Source organism: Palaemon carinicauda, chromosome 16 (genome assembly GCF_036898095.1).
Source record: "Palaemon carinicauda isolate YSFRI2023 chromosome 16, ASM3689809v2, whole genome shotgun sequence".
Lineage (NCBI taxonomy): Eukaryota > Metazoa > Arthropoda > Malacostraca > Decapoda > Palaemonidae > Palaemon > Palaemon carinicauda.
In genome coordinates, this window is record NC_090740.1 from 4,784,820 (window position 1) to 4,804,357 (window position 19,538).

At 39.7% G+C, this 19,538-nt stretch overlaps 1 protein-coding gene across 1 annotated transcript in view; it reads right to left on the reverse strand.

Annotated features, from left to right (window-relative positions):
* Positions 1-7,675: 7,675 nt before the first annotated feature.
* The window catches only part of LOC137655638 (arginine kinase Met e 2), a 98,303-nt gene continuing 86,440 nt past the window's right edge, over positions 7,676-19,538 (reverse strand). Inside the window, exons 2-3 of the mRNA XM_068389563.1 lie at positions 14,113-14,294; positions 7,676-8,855 (exon numbers count right to left, since the gene is read on the reverse strand). Coding sequence (XP_068245664.1) covers positions 7,954-8,855; positions 14,113-14,294 — 1,084 coding nt within the window. The 3' untranslated portion in view covers positions 7,676-7,953. The remainder of the gene's footprint in view (positions 8,856-14,112; positions 14,295-19,538) is intronic.

Here is a 19,538-nt window from a genome sequence, read left to right on the forward strand (position 1 = left end):
GTATGTAATAATATATCGCCTATACACTACCCGTATTCTATTTAATGTCATTTATAACAACTACTGTATGGTAATTTTTTACTACCATATGAAAGTTAAAATGCAATTAAAAGAGCCGATGTTATTCGAATTTGTTATTCATAACAAAACAGTTTTTTGTTTTGTTGTTTAAAGCATTATGCATTACAGTACTAATGATAATGTACTGTATTGTATAGTATTTGTATTAATCACTTGCTTTTTTTAACTGATACAGTATCTTATTTTTTTAACTTCTTGAGCTTGAAGTTGGGATAAAGAGATGGAGGAAAAGAGTTTAGTTAATTATAATTTGGCCTAGGAAAAGGAACTCGCATGATATCCGAATACCAAACTAGTCTATCCGTGGTATGAAGTCTCTTCGGGATGTGGTATTTCAGCGAGTGCGGAGATGTCAGCTTGACCAATTATCAAGTTAAAGTCTCCCTTACCTACCTGTCCAAATCCTCCACACTTTTTCTCTCTCACTTATTATTTTCACATATTCTTAATTATCAGATTAATGTCTCCTTACCTACCTGACTTGATCCAGGGGCAGGGACCTAAGGAAATACTCTAACCGCCGCTACAACCACTTCCCTTTTCATGGGAACTCGTTTTACACTGGTTCCCAAACCAGTTGGAAGCATCACTGGTAAGCAGCCAGCAATTTCCCTTCTGGTTTCAGTGGAACAGGAAGCACTGGAAGATTGGATTGGTGGCTTTTTTACTTTCATCTCCAGGCATCCTGTCATTCTCAGACAATTGCAAGGAGGAAGGGGCACAACTGGAGTACTGTACATGAACACCTCCGGGTTGTGGTAAGTAAAAGACTTGCTTTTAAACCTCCCTAACATGTTCCGTCACGGCAACAGGGGCTGGAATTCCACTGTTGTAGGATCTGTGTAACCTTGTAGAGGTGTGACGGCTGGTTCCAACCTGACTCTTAGCTCGGATTTTATCCAGAAAATCTGTAACCTTCGGGGAGCGGTGTCAGGAAGGTACAAATTAGCAGATCTGAAAAAACCTGCGACAGGCCGCAGGCCTAATTATCGGACAGTGGTCGGATTCATCAACAACAGAACCAGGATCGAAATCAGGCACCCTCTAAGGAATATACCTTCTTTGGAACTTGAAATGTTGGAACCACGAGTGTAAGGAAAGTGTTGAACTTTTAGAGGAGAAGAATATGAAAATTTTTGGAATGGTAGAGACAAGAATGAGGGGGACATGGCAGAAAGACCATTCATAACGACTATGAATTAATATACTCAAGCAATGATGGTAATAGAGACCATGGTCGAGGATAATATTTACTCCTGAATTTTCCAGCTGTATCAAAGACATTATACTGTATATAAAAATGAGAGAAAAGTCACAGTAACAATGAAAATTTAAAGAACAGAGAACTACAGAGTGCTTGGAGTCCAAGGAGAAATTGGTCTGGGAGAACAGAATGCTAAAGGGGAAATGGTTGATTTTTGCTCAAGAAATAATTTAGCAGTACTAAACACAATCTTCCAACATAAGGGCTCTCATAAATATACCTGGTACAGATACATTAACAATTTGAGTATTTATGACCGTAACAGTCAGATCAGTTTCATCATAACATCCAAGAAAAGACATTTGTTGGAGGAAGAAAGAGAAGAAAACTACCATATGGTAGAATGAGGGTGTAAAATGGGCAATAAAGGACATACAAAATACCTTTTTGATTTTGGATGAAGGAAAGGACCCCGGAAATGAGGAGAGACTAAGGCTTCGTCCACACAGACGAGCTTTGTTAAAGGCGACGTCAGAAGCGTAGAAGCACCGAACAACGTTCTGTATAGGTTTTTTCATATGATTACGGAAGTAGAGAGAGCTGTGCTCGTTTGTGGTTAAAGACATGAGAGATGTCATTGCCTGATGTACGAATTAATGTTTTTAACCAATGCCAATGATATACGTTTGATGTATCTTCCACTTTAAAGTTTAAACGTCAATGTTTTATTAGGGCTGCAAGGCAACCTCAAACTTGATAGTTGTATAAACAACACACTTTCAGCCTTTTGGATGCAAGGGCCGATATTTATAGAGATGGTGATGCATAAATTCCAGCAATGTATAGAATAACTGGGGACCTTGATATCAATTATGTTATTGAAGAAGAGGTGTAGCGAAAACTAGCACTTCTCCGCATTAAAAGACAAAATACTCGGCAAATTAGCAAGTCGGAATAATTTCTTTTCTTAGAACTTCCTAGATCTCTCTACATGTTTCTGGTGTAATTTTACACAAACTCTGCTTGGAAATTCTTGTAATATGTATTGAAGTTTTGTATAGCTGCATCCAGCTAACAGAGGAAGTACTGTAATGTTGCCTGTACAGTATTAGGGCTTCAACACAAAGGCTCTTCTCATAATTCATACTCGTATCATTTGGGGATTTGTTGTTTCCAGTTTCGAGATGATATTGTACAATGTATTTGTACTTGTTCTCTTGTTATTTATGAAATCTATTTTGATTCTCTTTACATCTCCTCTAAAGTATATTGTAACAGGACTTCCAAACTTTTTTTTGTCTTTGCAAACACTACACCAAATTTTCTTCTTCCTTTTTTTTCTAGCACACAGCAATAACAATACACAAGAATTTAAATTCTTGCGCCTACGACTGACTATTTTCTTGTTACTTGTACAGCAATCCCTTGCTGCCGTCACCTGGCTCTCACTGCTCAACTGTCATTGTTTGGATGCAAGCATAAAGACCTTTACCGAACTTTGCTCGATGAGAAACAAAGTTCACCGAACAATTTTCGCTCTTGAGGACGGAGCCTTGAGAATTCTATAGAAACTTGGCAAACCTAATCAAAAGAGAAGCCCAACACACAATGTAGAAGAGGAAAGGGGAAAAATGTGATATTGACTTTGAAGGCACCAGGAAACTCCATTACAGCATGGCAAGAAAATATAGAGCTAGAGAAACCAGAGCAAATCGATCCATCAAAAATAAAATTGGTAAGCTTCTTACACACCCTAATATCAACAACAAGTGAGCTGAGCATTCTAGTGAACTTATTATGATGAAGCTGAAATTGATATGGAAGTTTGTGTCACAGGAATATCCAGTTACATTGGAAGACGATAAATTGGCATTAAAATTAATGAAGAGTAATAACGGACCTGGATCTAACAACAAGTAGCTGAAGTGAATGATTGAATGCCTCCATATTCTGTACAACATTGCTTTTAGTTATGGTATTGTTCCTGCCGATTGGAATTTATCATTTATTTGTACTTTCTTCAAAAGAGGAGACCCAACAGAGTGTAAGAACCATAGAGGAATATCAATTATGAGCCATATAGGTAAAATCTATGAAAGAATTTTAGAGAAAAAAGCAAGACTGGTAGTAGTATAAACTGTGATAGTCAGTGTAGCTTTAAGAATCATCTTGGAAAAGAAATAGGAATTTAATCATGGCCAACATCAATGCTTTCTTATCCTCATGAAATCTTTTGACAGAGTCCCACGACGACAATTTTGGAAAGTACTGAAAGAGTCGTCGTCGGCGCCCACTCGTGTCCGAGTATTGGGTTCTGTCATTAGCCATCAGTCTCCTATCTTTGGGGTGGGTGCTTATGTCTGATGTGGCTGTTAAGTCCTAGTCTGTGGTGGAAGAGTCGCGAACAGTGTTCACAAGGGAGGGTAGGTGGTGGGCGGGGCTGTTCTAATCGCTCTCTCCTTCTCCTCTCCTCGAAGTCCACGGTGCCATGGTGTACTGTACTCCTCCAGGTTTTCCTGTCCCTGGCTGTTTCTTCCCATGAGGAAGGATCGATGTCAGTTAGAGCCAGGGTGCGCTTTAGTTGATCTTTATAGCGCATTTTCGGGGCTCCTCGTGGTCTGGTGCCCTGGGTCAGTTCTCCTTAGAATATCTTCTTTGGGAGCCTAGATGGATCCATCCTATGCACGTGTCCTATCCAGCGGAGGCGGTGGTGGATGATGGTGGCCTCCACGCTGGTCAGCGAGGCACGTTCTAAGACTTCAATGTTGGTGGGGTGGCTCTCCCAGGGGATTTTCAAGATCTGCCTCAGTTTCATTTGTTGGAAGCGTTCTAGGTTTTTAATATCGCTTCTATATAGCGTCCATGTTTCACATGCATACAGGAGCGTGGAGAGGACTACTCCCCTGAACACCATTATTTTGGTGGTCATTGTCAGTGCGTGGTTGTTAAATACGCGGCAGTTGAGTCGGCCAAAGGCGGAGTGGGCTGCCCTGATCCTGTTCTCCACGTCCTTTTTGCTTGTGGGAGCTGATGTTAGGATGCTCCCTAGGTAGGAGAACTGGTTCACCTGTTCTAACGGTTGGTCATTCACTGTGGTATTGAAGTTCGGGAGCATCAGTCCTGGTGGATGTTGGACGAGGGTCTTGGTTTTGTCTGTGTTGACTTGCATCCCAAAACGTTCGTAGGCAGAGTTGTATGCATCAGCTAACGACTGCAGGTCCTCTGCCGTCTGACCTGGGGTGGTATTGTCGTCAGCATACTGCAGTTCTCGCACTGCACACAAGGTGGTCTTGGTTCTGGCGCGGTGTCTAGCGAGGTTGAAAACGCCTCCATCCATGCAGAAACGTAGGTCGACTGAGGGTGTGTCTGGGGGGAATCTCGTTGAGCATTGCTGCGGTGTATAGCGAGAAACACGTTGGGGCCAGAACACAGCCCTGCTTCAGGCCGCTGTTGATGGGGAATGGGCCTGAAAGAGAGTTCTGGTGGCAGACTCTCCCAACCATTCCGTCATGGAGGGCACACACCAGCTTGACAAAATCGGGTGGGCAGCCATATCTTTTGAGGACAGCCCACATGGCAGGTCGAGGTACTTTGTCGAAGGCCTTTTTCAAATCCCAGAAGATGAACATTATGGGCTGTTGTTGTTCGAGGCTCTTCTCTTGTAGTTGTCGCGCGCAGAAGATCATGTCTATGGTCCCGCGGGAAGATCGAAAGCCGCACTGGGACTCTGGCAGGACGTCTTCTGCGAGAATAAGGAGGCGGTCAAGGAGAATCCGAGCGAAAATCTTACTCGCGATGCTTAGTAGTAATATTCCCCGGTAGTTGTAACAGTTTTCCCTGTCTCCCTTCTTGAAGATGGTTATGATGTTTGATGTTTGCATTGCGGAAGTCACTGGGGAGGGTCTTGGTCTCCCATATTTTCAGTATAAGGAGCATCAAACGGTTCCTCAACCCGGGGCCACCGTGAGTGAGGAGCTCCAACGGAATGTTGTCTGGCCCTGGGGCTTTGCCGGGCTTCATGCGCTGCAGGGCCTTGTTGAAGTCCTGGATGGAGGGTGGTAGTGCCATCCAGTGACGGACGGGATGCTGCGGGGTCATTCGCAGGAGATCGTCTGGGGTGTCTGCTTGGTCATTGAGGAGGTTCTCAAAGCGAGACCTCCAACTGGCCAGGATGCCCTCGCTGTCGGCGATGGTCGTGGCCCCACCCGCGTCCTTCAGGCCGCCCACTGATGACCGTGTGGGACCGAATATTTCCTTTGTTGCTGCATAGAAGTTGCGCAGGTTATGTTGGTCAGCGAAACTGAAAGAGTAGGGGTGCTAGAACTGCTACTAAAAGCAATCAGAAGTACCTATAAAGATCAGTAGAGAAAAATAGAGCCAGAAATTAACAACTTAATAGCTACATATAGTAAATATGTAGGTGCAATGTATCAGTTATTAAGACGTAGGAACATCCAAAGATAGGTGAAACCATGTTCTACTCAATCCTGATGCCCCTACTCCTATATAGTTGCGAGACATGGGTCCTGACAGAAAAGCTGGTCTAATCTTTGGAGTAACAAGCAGAAGAGACTGCAATCATGACCAATAGAGAAGTTTTGGGAGTAGAACCAGTGATTTTTCAAATAGACTCCACTTAAAGATGGTTCGGCCATATATATATCTAATGCCTGAATATCAGGATGTACAGAAAATTGTGGAATGGGTTCCTGAAGGTAGATGATGATGGAGAAGACAGATTGAGGTGGAATGATGGCATAAATGAGATTCTCGAAATATTTGGCATGGAATACAATGACGCTGTAGATATATGTCAGGACTGTTTAGAATGGAGACGAACGATAAGGAATCCCTCAACCAACAGACGGTAGTGTTGAAGAAAGGCCACCTTCATGACTAGTCTACAAGTAAAGGGATTCTGTTACACAGATCATTGGCAAGTAGAAAAGCAGATACGAACCTGGGCAGCTGACATAACTACGCAAGATCCGTTTCAACTTGAGGAATGTTCTCGTGCATGCATCCATATCTAGTGTATGCCTAAAGGATACGATACTTGAGTGCATGCCAGAAAGGCTTCTTATACGAGGTATTGCCACCGAAGGACCAGTTTGCCTCCGTTACTAGAACTCTATTCTAGAACATCTTTCAGTATACCCAAGCTGGCTGACTATTCTAGGGACGTTGGCAACATTCAGGAAAAATCTGTCAATGGTAGGAGTCCTGAAGGCAAGTGTGTGCTGTGACAAACTCCACTCCTCACGGGAGTTTACCCTCATGTCCTTTGGCAACCTCATCCTTGGCCCTGCAGTAGCTACTCCAGCCATGTTGTGACCCTATCTTTCTTACCAAGATAGCCGTTTAGATATACACCTGTAAATCTAGGAGGTAGAATGGCTGGCTGTTCACTTATTCCCCCATTTTGGCTGAAGCAGTACCTATCTTACATGCAGGAGTTTACAGACAGGTCTGTATTGAAGTACGGTCTCTCTCCCATCCTCTCAGACGAAGCGGAGGATGGACAATATGTATGCAATCTATTACACATAGGCTATACATGCAATCTCTTTCCTGATATATGTTTTCACAAACACCTACCAGTCTCCTGGTAGGTACCTAGCCTAACACTGGTGACATCTTACCCAGATGTTGAGGGATCCGTAGGGGTCATCGCTTTTGCGATCTCCTAAGCCAAAGTGCATCGACATTTTCTATGGTCGGTAAACCATCCAAATTGATTTTAGGGACTTCCTTTCTCCTAGGTATTGGCTCCTATTGAAGGTCGAAGGTTTGCATTACGTATGGGAACAATCAAAATTTTTATTAACTACAAACCAAAGACCTTTCAAGTTATACTAAATGCTTCAATCAACCTGCCAAAGTAGAAAGTTAAGGTCTTAGTAGAGGTTATGTTACTTCCTACTGTCCAGTTATTACTACCACCTCTATTAAGTTGAAATGGCCAACTCCAGCTTCACTGAAGTTTCAATAAAGGTCTGAGGTTTGTATGGATAGGAAGTATAAACTTCCTCCTCTACAGATTCTTATTTTCAAGATATATTTAATGGTAAGTCCATCCCTGAATTAAAAATGGCAAATGGCTTTTCCCCATTGCTAAACAAAGAGTACTTTTAGTAAATGTGACATTGTTTAAAAGAAGAACATTTCTCCAATAGTCAGATTCATGTCAAGATGCTTTTACAAAATTATTTTAATAGCTTCAACTTTTTGTTCCACTTTTACGGTGGACTGCTCCAATATAGAAAGATGAGTGGGCAAGAAGGGGAATTTTTAATTAAAACTGAATTTTTATTAAATTAAACTTCTAATCAATATTTTTCTTAACATTACTTATATTCTAGACCACAAAAGGAAAGTTTCAAAGCACACTGTGATAAATACTTTTAATATCCTTTACAGCTCTTTTTATATATTAATAATCATAAAAACAACATTCAAGCATTTCAACACATTAGGGTGGTTATGTACAGTTCAACAAGACCTCACACCGGTCAGAGTACTACACGGGAAACTCCAGAAAGGAAAATTCACACCATTCCTGCAATCCCTTGTCTTCATTGCAGTGAACCACAAACAACTGGAACACTGAAAATCCTCAGTGTATTTCATAAATTCTAACATCACCACTAGCTTCAACTTCTTACAACTTACATTCCCTTTTCGATCTTAATCAGCTCAAGTATGCCATCCTGCATTTCCTTTACAGCCTGGTATTCAGTAAGCCCCATGCGGCGCTTGTTGGAGATGTCGTAAATTCCACCTTCTGCTTCTGTATGCTCCCCTCGAGTACCTCGCACTTGCAAGTTGTACTTGGCGGCTACTTCTTCAAGCTTTGTTTTGTCTGCAGCAAGTTTTGGCAATTTTATGTGAACTGAAGCCCTAATGGTGGTACCAAGGTTAGTGGGGCAGAAGGTCAAGAAACCTAGTCTGTCATGATGAGAGAATGGTATACGTTTCTCTATCTCGCCAACTGCACTTACCAGACGCCTGTAGATTTCCCCAAGATCACCACCTTTCTGCATAGATATGATTCGAAGATGGTCTTCCTCATTTGCCCATACCAAGAAGGACTTCTTGTCGTTGTGATAAATACCACGTCCTGTTGGCCAATACCGACATGCATTGGCAGCCTGTAAGAAACGGTCTCCTTCTTTGAATAAAAAGTGATCATCAATTAATTTCTGCTGCACTTCTTTTGACATACCAGTCAGAGGGTAGTACGTGCCCTTGAGTTCTCCTTCGAGGGCGGACAAGGTAGAGGATACTTTCTCTTCCATCTCTTTGTACTGCGCTTCAGTGAGGCAAGGATTAAATGGGTAACCCTCCATGGAACGGCCACAGCGCACACGGGTGGAAATCACATAGGTACCCTCAGGATCCACATTCACAAACTGGTCAAGATCACCAAAATCCTTGGCAGGGTGTTTGTCTTCTTTCTTAAAGCCAACATGATAGTCTTCTATAATAGGGTCAAACAAGGGTGCAAAGAGGGTGTAAGCTTCTGCATCAGGAGCATAGATACCAACTCCTGAATCCAAGTTCTCCACACCTGTAAATAATTTAAAACCATTAGTAAACTAAATTTCAGGTTACTACTTTATAAAAGTTATGACATACCCAAAACAAGTGATTACTAACACAGTAGGCTGATTTTTCATATAGTTTATGCTTTAATGTAGTATATTGTATTATATTCTTTGTACAAAAATACCGTGGAAGACTACATTTCTGCATTGAAATTATTTACAAGAAATGCCTAAGCCACACATAATAATTTTCTTAATCTGTTTTTATGGTTTAAAAACCTTTTTGAGTTGCACTAAGTTAAAGTTAAGGATGAACTGATGGAATGGAGCAGTTCCCTTAAGGTAATGACTTAGTCCTCTCACAGGACAAAGTATAAAATTAGTGCAAGGTGAAGAAAATATGGATGAAGAAGCTTAAAAAAATTCCAAGTAGGATTGTAAGTACATTGATATTTTCATTCATTAGGTCCCTAATTGTACTGTAGAAAGCTTTGACTACAAATTGAAATAGTTTATTTTTTTAGATATACAAATCCGAGACTTTAAATGGGTTTTCTCTTATGATTTTACTATGACCAGAATTAAGGAAATTTTGTTATTCTGGGAACAATGTATGGTTGCCAAAATCCTACATGCTGGGTAGGAGCGGTTGAGTCACCGTAAGTTGCATCATTTGCTCATGGTCAAGACTCAAGGTGACTGAAGCAGGACATTATCCTAAATGACTCAGGTTTGTATAGGTAGGAAAATTAAATTTTTTAGAATTATATTTTGTCCCTACACGAATACAAACCCTCGTCATTTAAATGAGTCTTCCTTAGGGGAGAGGAAGTCTTGGTGAACAATTAGTGCATCTGTTGGACCCAACCCAAAGAATAAAAACAATTTTGACAGACTCTTGTGAAAGGCAAGTTCGAGATGTCATCACAAAGGTTTGAGATTCTGAATGAACAAAATTAATACAGTATTAAAGTTCAAAATCAAGTGATACAGTATCACATTTTTACCTGCATAAGTGGTTTTCTATGTCAATACTCCCAAGGAAGGAAGTTCCAAGGAGAGGAAGGACGAATTTATTCATTCGACTCTCATGTACACTTTAACAGATGATGTGACAAAGGGTTAACCATCCTGCAATGGCACAAGTCTCAAGCCTATTTACGGTACAGCTGCAATGGCATGTCTCAAGACTGTTTATGGTACAGCTACGACTGGGCCATAAGAGCGTGTCCAATGTTCTGTGAGAGCAGTTTTAAGTAAAGTTTGGTGAAGTGGTTGGTCTTCCACACCTACTAGGGACGGCAACAAGTGTCATTTGCTAAGGGACTGGGTCGACTCTTCTCCCTTGGATATATAGGCTTTAAGGATGACATCACGTATACAGAGGTTTTCGACACTTCCTTCTCGTTTCGACTTGAGCTTGCTTACAAAGTTAGGGATGAACTATGGAATGGAACAATTCTCTTAAGGTAATGAATACAATTAACAAACTGTCCAGACCATAGGTTACCTCCTTGATAGCAGACACGGCGTAGTAAAATTGCAAAATTACTATCATCAATTAATGGGTTTTGGGTCTTTGCTATAAACTGATCCAAAAGAGAGACATTTTTCCTCTCCTTGGAGTGCAAGACAAGACAGACCACGTAGATGCTTCTATCTCTTTGACAAGGCTAAAGCTAGAAGGAAGACAGTCTTCAGAGTAAGGTCTTTATCTGAATCTCTGTGGAGAGGTTTAAAATTGTTATCCATAGGGACCCCAAAACTTTAAACATATTCAAGGTGGGGGTTTTAGTTCCCAAGGTGTGCAAGACTACTTAAAACTTATCACGGGGAGGTGGAGAGGTAGATTCCCTTCAGTCTGGATCTGGCTTAAGGCTGAGCAGTAGCCTATTACTTCTGCGACTTAAGTTTCTCCTTCCATAGGTACAAAAAAAAAAGTCTGCAATCATTGGTAGTGTGTGACTGAGCAGAGCAATATCCCTTCTACTACACTAATCACAGAATAGTAACCATTTTCCTTGATAGACTGCTGTAGAGGACTGGGGAAGGTCCCCTGAAAGTTGTTTTGCGGTCTGGCTCTAAAAACCTCTTTTGGAGGTGCTGGATAACCTCCGGCTGTGAAGAGGTGGGCAATAAGCAGCTCCGTTTAACTCGCGTGAGGGCAACGTAGAGCGTCTGGCCAGTCAAGAAGTTCTCTTGGAACTTTTATAAGAAGATCCAGAAGGTCTGGGTACCAATCCACAAGAGGCCACTTCGACACAACTAGCATTACTCGTATTCTATGAGGACCTGCTTTTTCAGTACCTGATTAATCAGGCAGAATGGGGGAAACTCACAGACGTTCATTCCATCCCAAGGGTGTGTACAGGAGTGGCAAACATGTTTACAATTTGGAACTCCAAAATTTCAGGAGACTTTTTGCCAACTTGATTCAAAGACCATTCTGAACCAACTATAGACCCTAGTTGGCTCAGATTGTCTGCTATCAAGTTCCTCTTCCTTGCAATGAAGTGTGCTGAAAGGGAATGGCCATTTACTTGGGCCTAATGCTCAGAAGGGATTAATGAACAGAACAAACCACGAGCACACAAGGCTTCAAGCCTGGAGGAAACAAGATACACATACGATCCCCAAGCCAAAAGATCCAGTGAATCTGAGACCATTAGCTCTAGTATCCTGCATGGAAAAGACAGGAGAAAAAATGGTACTAAACAGAATGAAATTGGACCCCTACATAATCAGCTATATGCATACCAGGAGGGAATTGGAACCTCTGAATGCATTACAGACGTTCTCAGCTATATCAACCAAACTTCATAGACTGAAAAAAACCTTAGAGCTTGCCAGCCCAGCAGCAATGCTGCAATCAGTGGCAAGAAAAGGAGTAAAAGGTCACCTACTAGCATGGACAAAGAACTGTGCGCTAGGAATACAAGCCAAAGTAAAGTTCCAAGGAGTGATATCAGTATTTCATGACTTGGTAAACAGCACACCACATGGAGGGATTCTCAGCCCCCTCCTTTTCAACATCATGGAAAACATAGCCTCTCTCCAACTTCCTGAAGGAATAGAGATATTTATCTATGCGGATGACATGTGTAATAGCTCAAGGACCAGTCAGAATGGTAAGAATGCAGAGAGCACTGAATGACATCAACCAAAAGTCCAATGAGTTGGGACTAAAAATAAACAGGCACAACAAAGGCAATGGCAATAAAAGCCCCAAACCCCCTACATCCACTCACAATAGGAAGGGAACCCCTAGAGTGGGTGGACAGCTACACATTCTTGGGAGTTGTAATAGACAAAATGCGCCTTCAAGGAGGAAATCAAGTATCTCAAGGAAAAAGCAAATACCAGACTGGCAGCCATGAGATACTTGACTAAGCAGACAGAGCAAATGAGCATGTTCAAATGAAGTCCTATCTACCCTGTTCCAGAACGCTAGTAAACTATGCTGCTCAAACCCTAACAAACCTGACAGGCAGCCAAAAAGCCACATTAGAAGAAATTCAAAACAATGCCATGAGGCTCATGCTAGGAGCCCTTATATGGACAAGACTGTGCAACATGCGGATGGAAACTGGTCTGTCATCACTAGAAGACAGGATTGCACAGAAATGCATCCACAATTGCAAAGATGTTCCTCTCAGACAGACTTGGAAAAAAAAAGGAGTGCAAGAGGAAATATCAAAGCACCCTGAGGTTCAAACCCCAAGCTCCTATGGCAAGGACCACAGCAACAACATGAAGAGCCTGGGCTTAGCTGAGGATATTATGCAACCAAGCCCATACTCAGGACGGCGCACAACACATCCCACCGTGGAAGAGGTGGCAACCTTCAGGTATGCTAAGCTTCCTAGGGCAAAGAAAGACTGCACAATGGAGGAACTTAGAAATGCAGCCCAGGCAGCAATCCGGATTGCAGAAACAGCAGGGGCACAGACCTATTACACTGACGATACTGTAGACCCTGGAACCCAGACAACAGGAGATGCAGTATTTTCCAGTAACCTCACGGCCTGCTGGAGGACATCAAATGCCTCCACCATGCAGACAGCTTGTTGCAATAAAACACTACAATACTCCATTGAAAATGAGGAAGGACCAGTAGTCATACATACTGATTCAAGATCCTCAATGTAAGCCTTGCAACAGGAAAAGAATAAAGAAAACAAGGCCCTGCTGGCTGATATCAAAGCACTAATATATGAAAGAGGCAGACCTGTATCTCTCAACTGGATTCCTAGTCGCATTGGGATACCAGGAAATGAGAAGGCTGATGAACTAGCCAAAGGCACTAGGCATATACAAAGTGTACAGGTGCACATACAGCCTGCACTGCAACAAATTAAAAATAAAAAAGCCACAGCTCAAAGAACATCTAATCAAGGAGCTACACAAGTGGATAGGAATGGCTCTCCCTTCGCCACATGGTACAAATAGGCCACGGAGCTAGAGCCTCCCCCCATTGACAGATACACCCCAAGAGAGCAGGCTGTATGCATACACAGGCTCTGGTTGGGATAAAAGGCAAACTGGGAGATTTTAGATAATAACCAAAGATTCTGTGAACATTGACGTCATGCCACAACAGGCCCCCCCCTGAACTACCTACTAGAATGTAGGGAGACAACACAGCTGAGGGGGGCGACCTGCAAATGGACATCAACTCAACCACAGTAACAGACAATTGCTTTCAAGACTACCTTCACCGAGGTAACAACCTCAGGAATTCTCATCGACCCATCTCATCCCCTCACCGTAAGGCCCTATACACCTCATCCTCTGTATACATCCATACCTACTACTACTGAAATACTATGCAGGGACCCTAGGAAGTAAAGGGTTGGACAACCCCACCCACAACCTTTCTCTACTCTTCAAAGTCCTTACACCCCCCCTTCTAACTACCACTATACGTAACACAATGGCCCTCTCTCACTACCACAGAAATTTAATACCTGTAGTGTAGTCTAACTATTAAATATTAAGAACAGTGCTGTTGAGATTGCATACCTCAAATGCAAATAATTCTAAATTTCAAAAGGCTAAAATCACTGCCAGATCTATAATCAGACAGCCCTAACACATTTGTGATTTTCCCAGAAGGCTAAAATCACTAGCTATACCACCACATATTAGATTACAGAAATATGTAAATGCAGATCTTGAAATGTGTGCGATTTCAAACCGCTAGCAAAGACCAACCAAAGATTGGATCATAGTGAAATTTTCAAACCGCTTATATTCAAGCTTTCCCAATACCTAACTTACCAGATTGTATGACATCCAGTAGAGTGGCACCCAAGCTAGTCTTCTTAGTCTTCAAGTCATCAAAAACTTCCTTCGTTAGGTATTTCTTCAACAAGGATTTGCAGTCTGTGGCATCTTCCAGTTTCTTAAACCCGGCTTCCAGTTTTTCGAGTACTAAGGCATCAACCATCGTGCTGGAGTCACTGTCAAGTGAAAAAGATTATTTCAGACATTTCAGTTTAGTAAAGAAAGTATCAATCTTATGTTTTACTCAAAACTAGGCTGCAATTATATTTTTAAAACAGGTATGCATAAGTAGATCTGTACTATCTTAGGTTGTGCCAAATTACCAGAGTAAATATGAAATCTATTGCTATTAGCCAAACTACAGCCCTAGTTGGAAAAACAGGAGACTATAATCCCAAGAGCTCCAACATGGAAAAATAACTGAGGAAAGGAAATAAACTACATGCGAAGTAGTGAATATAAAATTATCTTAAAAGATCAATAACAACATTAAAATAGATCTGTCAACAAATAATGTCAAACCACGGGACAGGGGTCCTAACACCAAGAAATGAAAATCACTTAGCAAAATGTATATATTGCAATATACTTTCAATAATGTTCAATCTGAAATAAAATTAAGCAAAATGTTTAAAATTGGAATAATTTTTGACATCTATATAGTTGAAACATGGCTTAATGATTTTTACACTTTAAGACAACCAAAATAAACCCAATGAACATGCTTTCTTTCAGGAGTTTAAACTAGTTGCATTTCCAATTTTCTAAGCTGAACAGGGTGAAAGGGTCTGCACAAGATTTAACTTGCACATTACGCTTATTGAAAATCAGTTAAATATAATGGGTTGCTTGTAGAATTCTACCCCCACCCAATTTCGCTGTATGTGTAAATTGAAGTTGCTAAAAAAACCAATTAGGATAATGTTCTTCATGGTAACTTATCATTAACAGGCTCATGGTGCTTATTGCCTTGTAGCTCTATGCAACAGGGAAAATGTAAATATAGGAACACTTGCCCATTGCCGGAAATAACAAGAGGGGAAGATCTTTTTGATTCAAAGGGAAGGATTTCAAAAAGACGTTGAGGGCAGTAGCGTCTGATCTGAAAGCGCACGGCGGAATCAAATACCTTGAAGAAAACTGTACACCAAACAGAACAATCATGGAAGCGGCAATAGACACGAATAAGGTAACTTTCATTATATGTGGTCTAAGAGAGAGAGAGAGAGAGAGAGAGAGAGAGAGAGAGAGAGAGAGAGAGAGAGAGAGAGAGAGGTTGCCCACGAATTAGTCTTTCATAAAAATATTATACAGTAATTGGGTCTTTAATTCCGTCAAATTGGTGCTTAACCATACTCAAAAATATGATTAAAAGATTTAACAATAAATATATCTTTTAAGCATTAATAAAGGCCACAGAAAACACCCTACATCGATGCGATGCCTACACCTTTAGTAATAATTTTAGAAACTTAATATTCTGAATTTTAAAAATATGAAATAGTATCGAGTGCGAGTACCCTACGAGTATCCCAAACTCTAAAAATGGCTATAGTTACAAGAGTTATCGATACTCAAGACTTTTTATGAGTTTAAACAGACCTATTCGGTAGTTATTGTCAAAAGGACTAGAATTTTTAGCGAATAAATAAGTCAGTGATTTGGAAAGAATCTAAGCATTAATGCCATATAACCGGTAACAGACTATTCTACTTAAAAGGAGACAACTGTAACTTCAGATATAAATTATTTATTGGAAATTATGGAAAAGAACAAACGAGGCATCACAATTTCACTTCTTCATACTGCCTGAACACCATGGTGAATTATCTATTAAATTATCTACGATGCATTTGTATTAACTTAATCTTTATTTAGTTGACAAAACTAAGATTTTTAAATTCCTTTTCATATAAAACAGAATATGGGGATTTATTAAGCCCATTTTTTTTATATACGATTGGCACTAATATTGTTAAATAGATTAAGTAAGGTTAAAGCTATTAGCGGACTATACAGTCTTACATCCTATATATACATTGATTATACAGCTGGGAATTTCAAACATTCTTACCAGTGTTAAGTAACAAATGATATTTTAAACCAAATATAAGATGGTGGGAAATAAAAAAAAAATAAAAAAAAAAGTGTATAGAACCTTGATAACCCAAACAATTTTCAAAGATAATTTTGCCGCGATATCTAATTGAGCTTTCACTCCTCAAATATAGTAAGAATCACTAATATATCAGAAAAGTTTCATTTGTAAACAAATATCTGGAGGAATTTGCTGTTAAACTATTAAGTTAAATTTATTACCGGAATTCATTACTGCAAACATCTATTAATTTAACTAAAGTGTAAGTTTAAACTACATAACCACAGAGGAGCTAGTTAACCCCAGGCAAGGATTACCAGTGTACTAATTGTAGGACACTGATTAGATTACCTATTAAAACTAGAAGAGATTTTAAGCTCAAACAATCAAAATTATCAGTTCTGAAAGTTCAAAATAACTAAGCTCTTGATGCAATCAATGTAGCAAACAAACTATAGGAACCTAGATATGTCTACCGTAGGCTCTAGACCCTTTAAATATGCAGCCCAGAGACAATACAATAAGCTCCACCGACACATCCGAAAAGACAAAATGTTAAGGCTTTCAAGAGGAAACTGAAGACTTCCTTATTCAGTGAGTGCTTCGGAGGTTATAATTTAACAGTAAGCGAGCAATACGCGATGTGAAATGCTGAATGGTCTCGAATGAACATGAAACGAATGTGGAGAGAGAGCAGGGTTCTCTACTGCTGTAGAGGACCGGAAATGCAGCCTTATAGTGAAGTAACAAATCATGTAGACACTTTATAAACTAGAACTAGAAACAAATGTTAACATAAGACACATGAGTGACAAACATAGGCTATCTGAACCAAGAATAAATAGTAATTTTGGTGAAAGGGCTTTTAGCTACTGTGCGCCTAGACATTATAATAAATTGCCAACTGAAATGAAGGACCAAAAAGGGAGCAATTGAATTTAAGAAGAAACTAGACATACTTTTCACAAGATCATATGATTTGGAAGATGCTACAATCAAAGAATTGTATAAGTTATAATGAAAATGTTTCGTTAGATGATTAATATGGACCCGCCCGAGTAGTTCACTCGACTTCAGTGGAGGGTTGGATTTAAACCCAAAACAAGTATAGCCTAGTTAAAGGGGGTTTATAGAAACTGAATCCATGATTAACCTCAACTCGGGGTTCTAAAAACTTTTAAATAATCCAAAATATAAACTTACACTAATCAATAGGACTGATAAGGATTTCAAGAAATTGAAGACTTTGCTTCACAAGGACGCTTGTGACGTGGACTTAACTAACGCATACTACGCTATTTGAATCTAAAATCCGTAAAAAGATGTGCAAGACTAAAACTAATCTCGTGGGTCCTCAATGTGCTGGGTCTTTTTCCGTGTAGGGCGGGACCAAAAATCCCATCCCACGGTCCCATACGAAATGAGATCGCATTGAATAAAAACTGCCTTTATTAAATGATGTGGGTTGCGCAAACAGATACGTTTCCTGCATAGATAATTACCAATTTGGTAAGCCAGACTTTAAAAGTAAGTTAACACTACAAAAAATAATTTTGGTATAAAATTGCAATAACTACGAACTACCTTTATCACGAATTAAGCTTTGATTATATAAGGACAACTCTGTATGAGTTTCAAATAGGTGTGTGAATAATGTTACAAAGCCTAAAATGTTCTATATTTGTAATCTATCAACGCAACCAAATATTTTTTTCCTTGGGAATCAGTAAAAAAAAAATTAATATGGGCATTAGTATTAAAATAGTACAATTGTCCTGTGCCACTGCAACAAAAGCTAAATAATATGACAAATAAAATTTAAACAGAATACCAAGATTGTTTTAAAAAGAGAAAGGGGGGGGGGGCTATTAATAGTATCTGCACCGATAACATTAAATTCTGGCTAGCAATGTACTTGTGCGATTAATTAATTGCATCCAGAAGATGATAATGCACAAAAGTAACAGATTAAAGTTAGCCAAAAATCAAAAGTGAACATTTGGGTAACTATTTGCATAAAAATGTTAGGAAAACCAAGTGTTTCGTAAATTCCACGTGACTAGATTCTGACCTAAAGAAAAGTTAAATTCCATTATTAACGTTCATATTTAGATCAATTTACTATGCAATCTACTGTAGGTTACAATAGTGAACCAAGTTCAGATACGACGATAGGAATAAGACGTTGTTCTATCAATTAACCAAAATATCTAAAAGAATGCCTGAACAAACTAGAAATAGAAACAAATGTTAACACAAGACACATGAGTGACAAACATAGGTTATCTGAACCAAGAACAAATAGTAAATTTGGTGAAAGGGCTTTTAGCTACTGTGCGCCTAGACATTGTAATAAACTGCCAACTGAAATGAAGGACCTAAAGGGAGCAATTGAATTTAAGAAGAAACTAAAGACATTACTTTTCACAAGATCATATGAGTTGGAAGATGCTACAATCAAAGAATTGTATAAGTTATAATGAAAATGTTTCGTTAGATGATTAATATGGACCCGCCCGAGTAGTTCACTCGACTTCAGTGGAGGGTTGGATTTAAACCCAAAACAAGTATAGCCTAGTTAAAGGAGGTTTATAGAAACTGAATCCATGATTAACCTCAACTCGGGGTTCTAAAAACTTTTAAATAATCCAAAATATAAACTTACACTAATCAATAGGACTGATAAGGATTTCAAGAAATTGAAGACTTTGCTTCACAAGGACGCTTGTGACGTGGACTTAACTAACGCATACTACGCTATTTGAATCTAAAATCCGTAAAAAGATGTGCAAGACTAAAACTAATCTCGTGGGTCCTCAATGTGCTGGGTCTTTTTCCGTGTAGGGCGGGACCAAAAATCCCATCCCACGGTCCCATACGAAATGAGATCGCATTGAATAAAAACTGCCTTTATTACATGATGTCGGTTGCGCAAACAGATACTTTTCCTGCATAGATAATTACCAATTTGGTAAGCCAGACTTTTATAAGTCGTTAATAAAAAATATAATTTTGGTATAAAATAGCAATAACTACGAAATACCTTTATCACGAATTAAGCTTTAATTATATAAAGACAACTCTGTATGAGTTTCAAGAAATAGGAGTATGAATACGGTTACAACGCCTAAAATGTTCTATATTTGTAATCTATCAACGCAACCAAATATATTTTTCATTGGGAACCAGTAAAAAAATAATTAATATGGGCATTAGTATTAAAATAGTACAATTGTCCTGTGCCACTGCAACAAACGCTATGACAAATAAAATTTAAACCGAATACCAAGATAGTTTTAAAAAAAAGGGGGGGGGGGGGCTA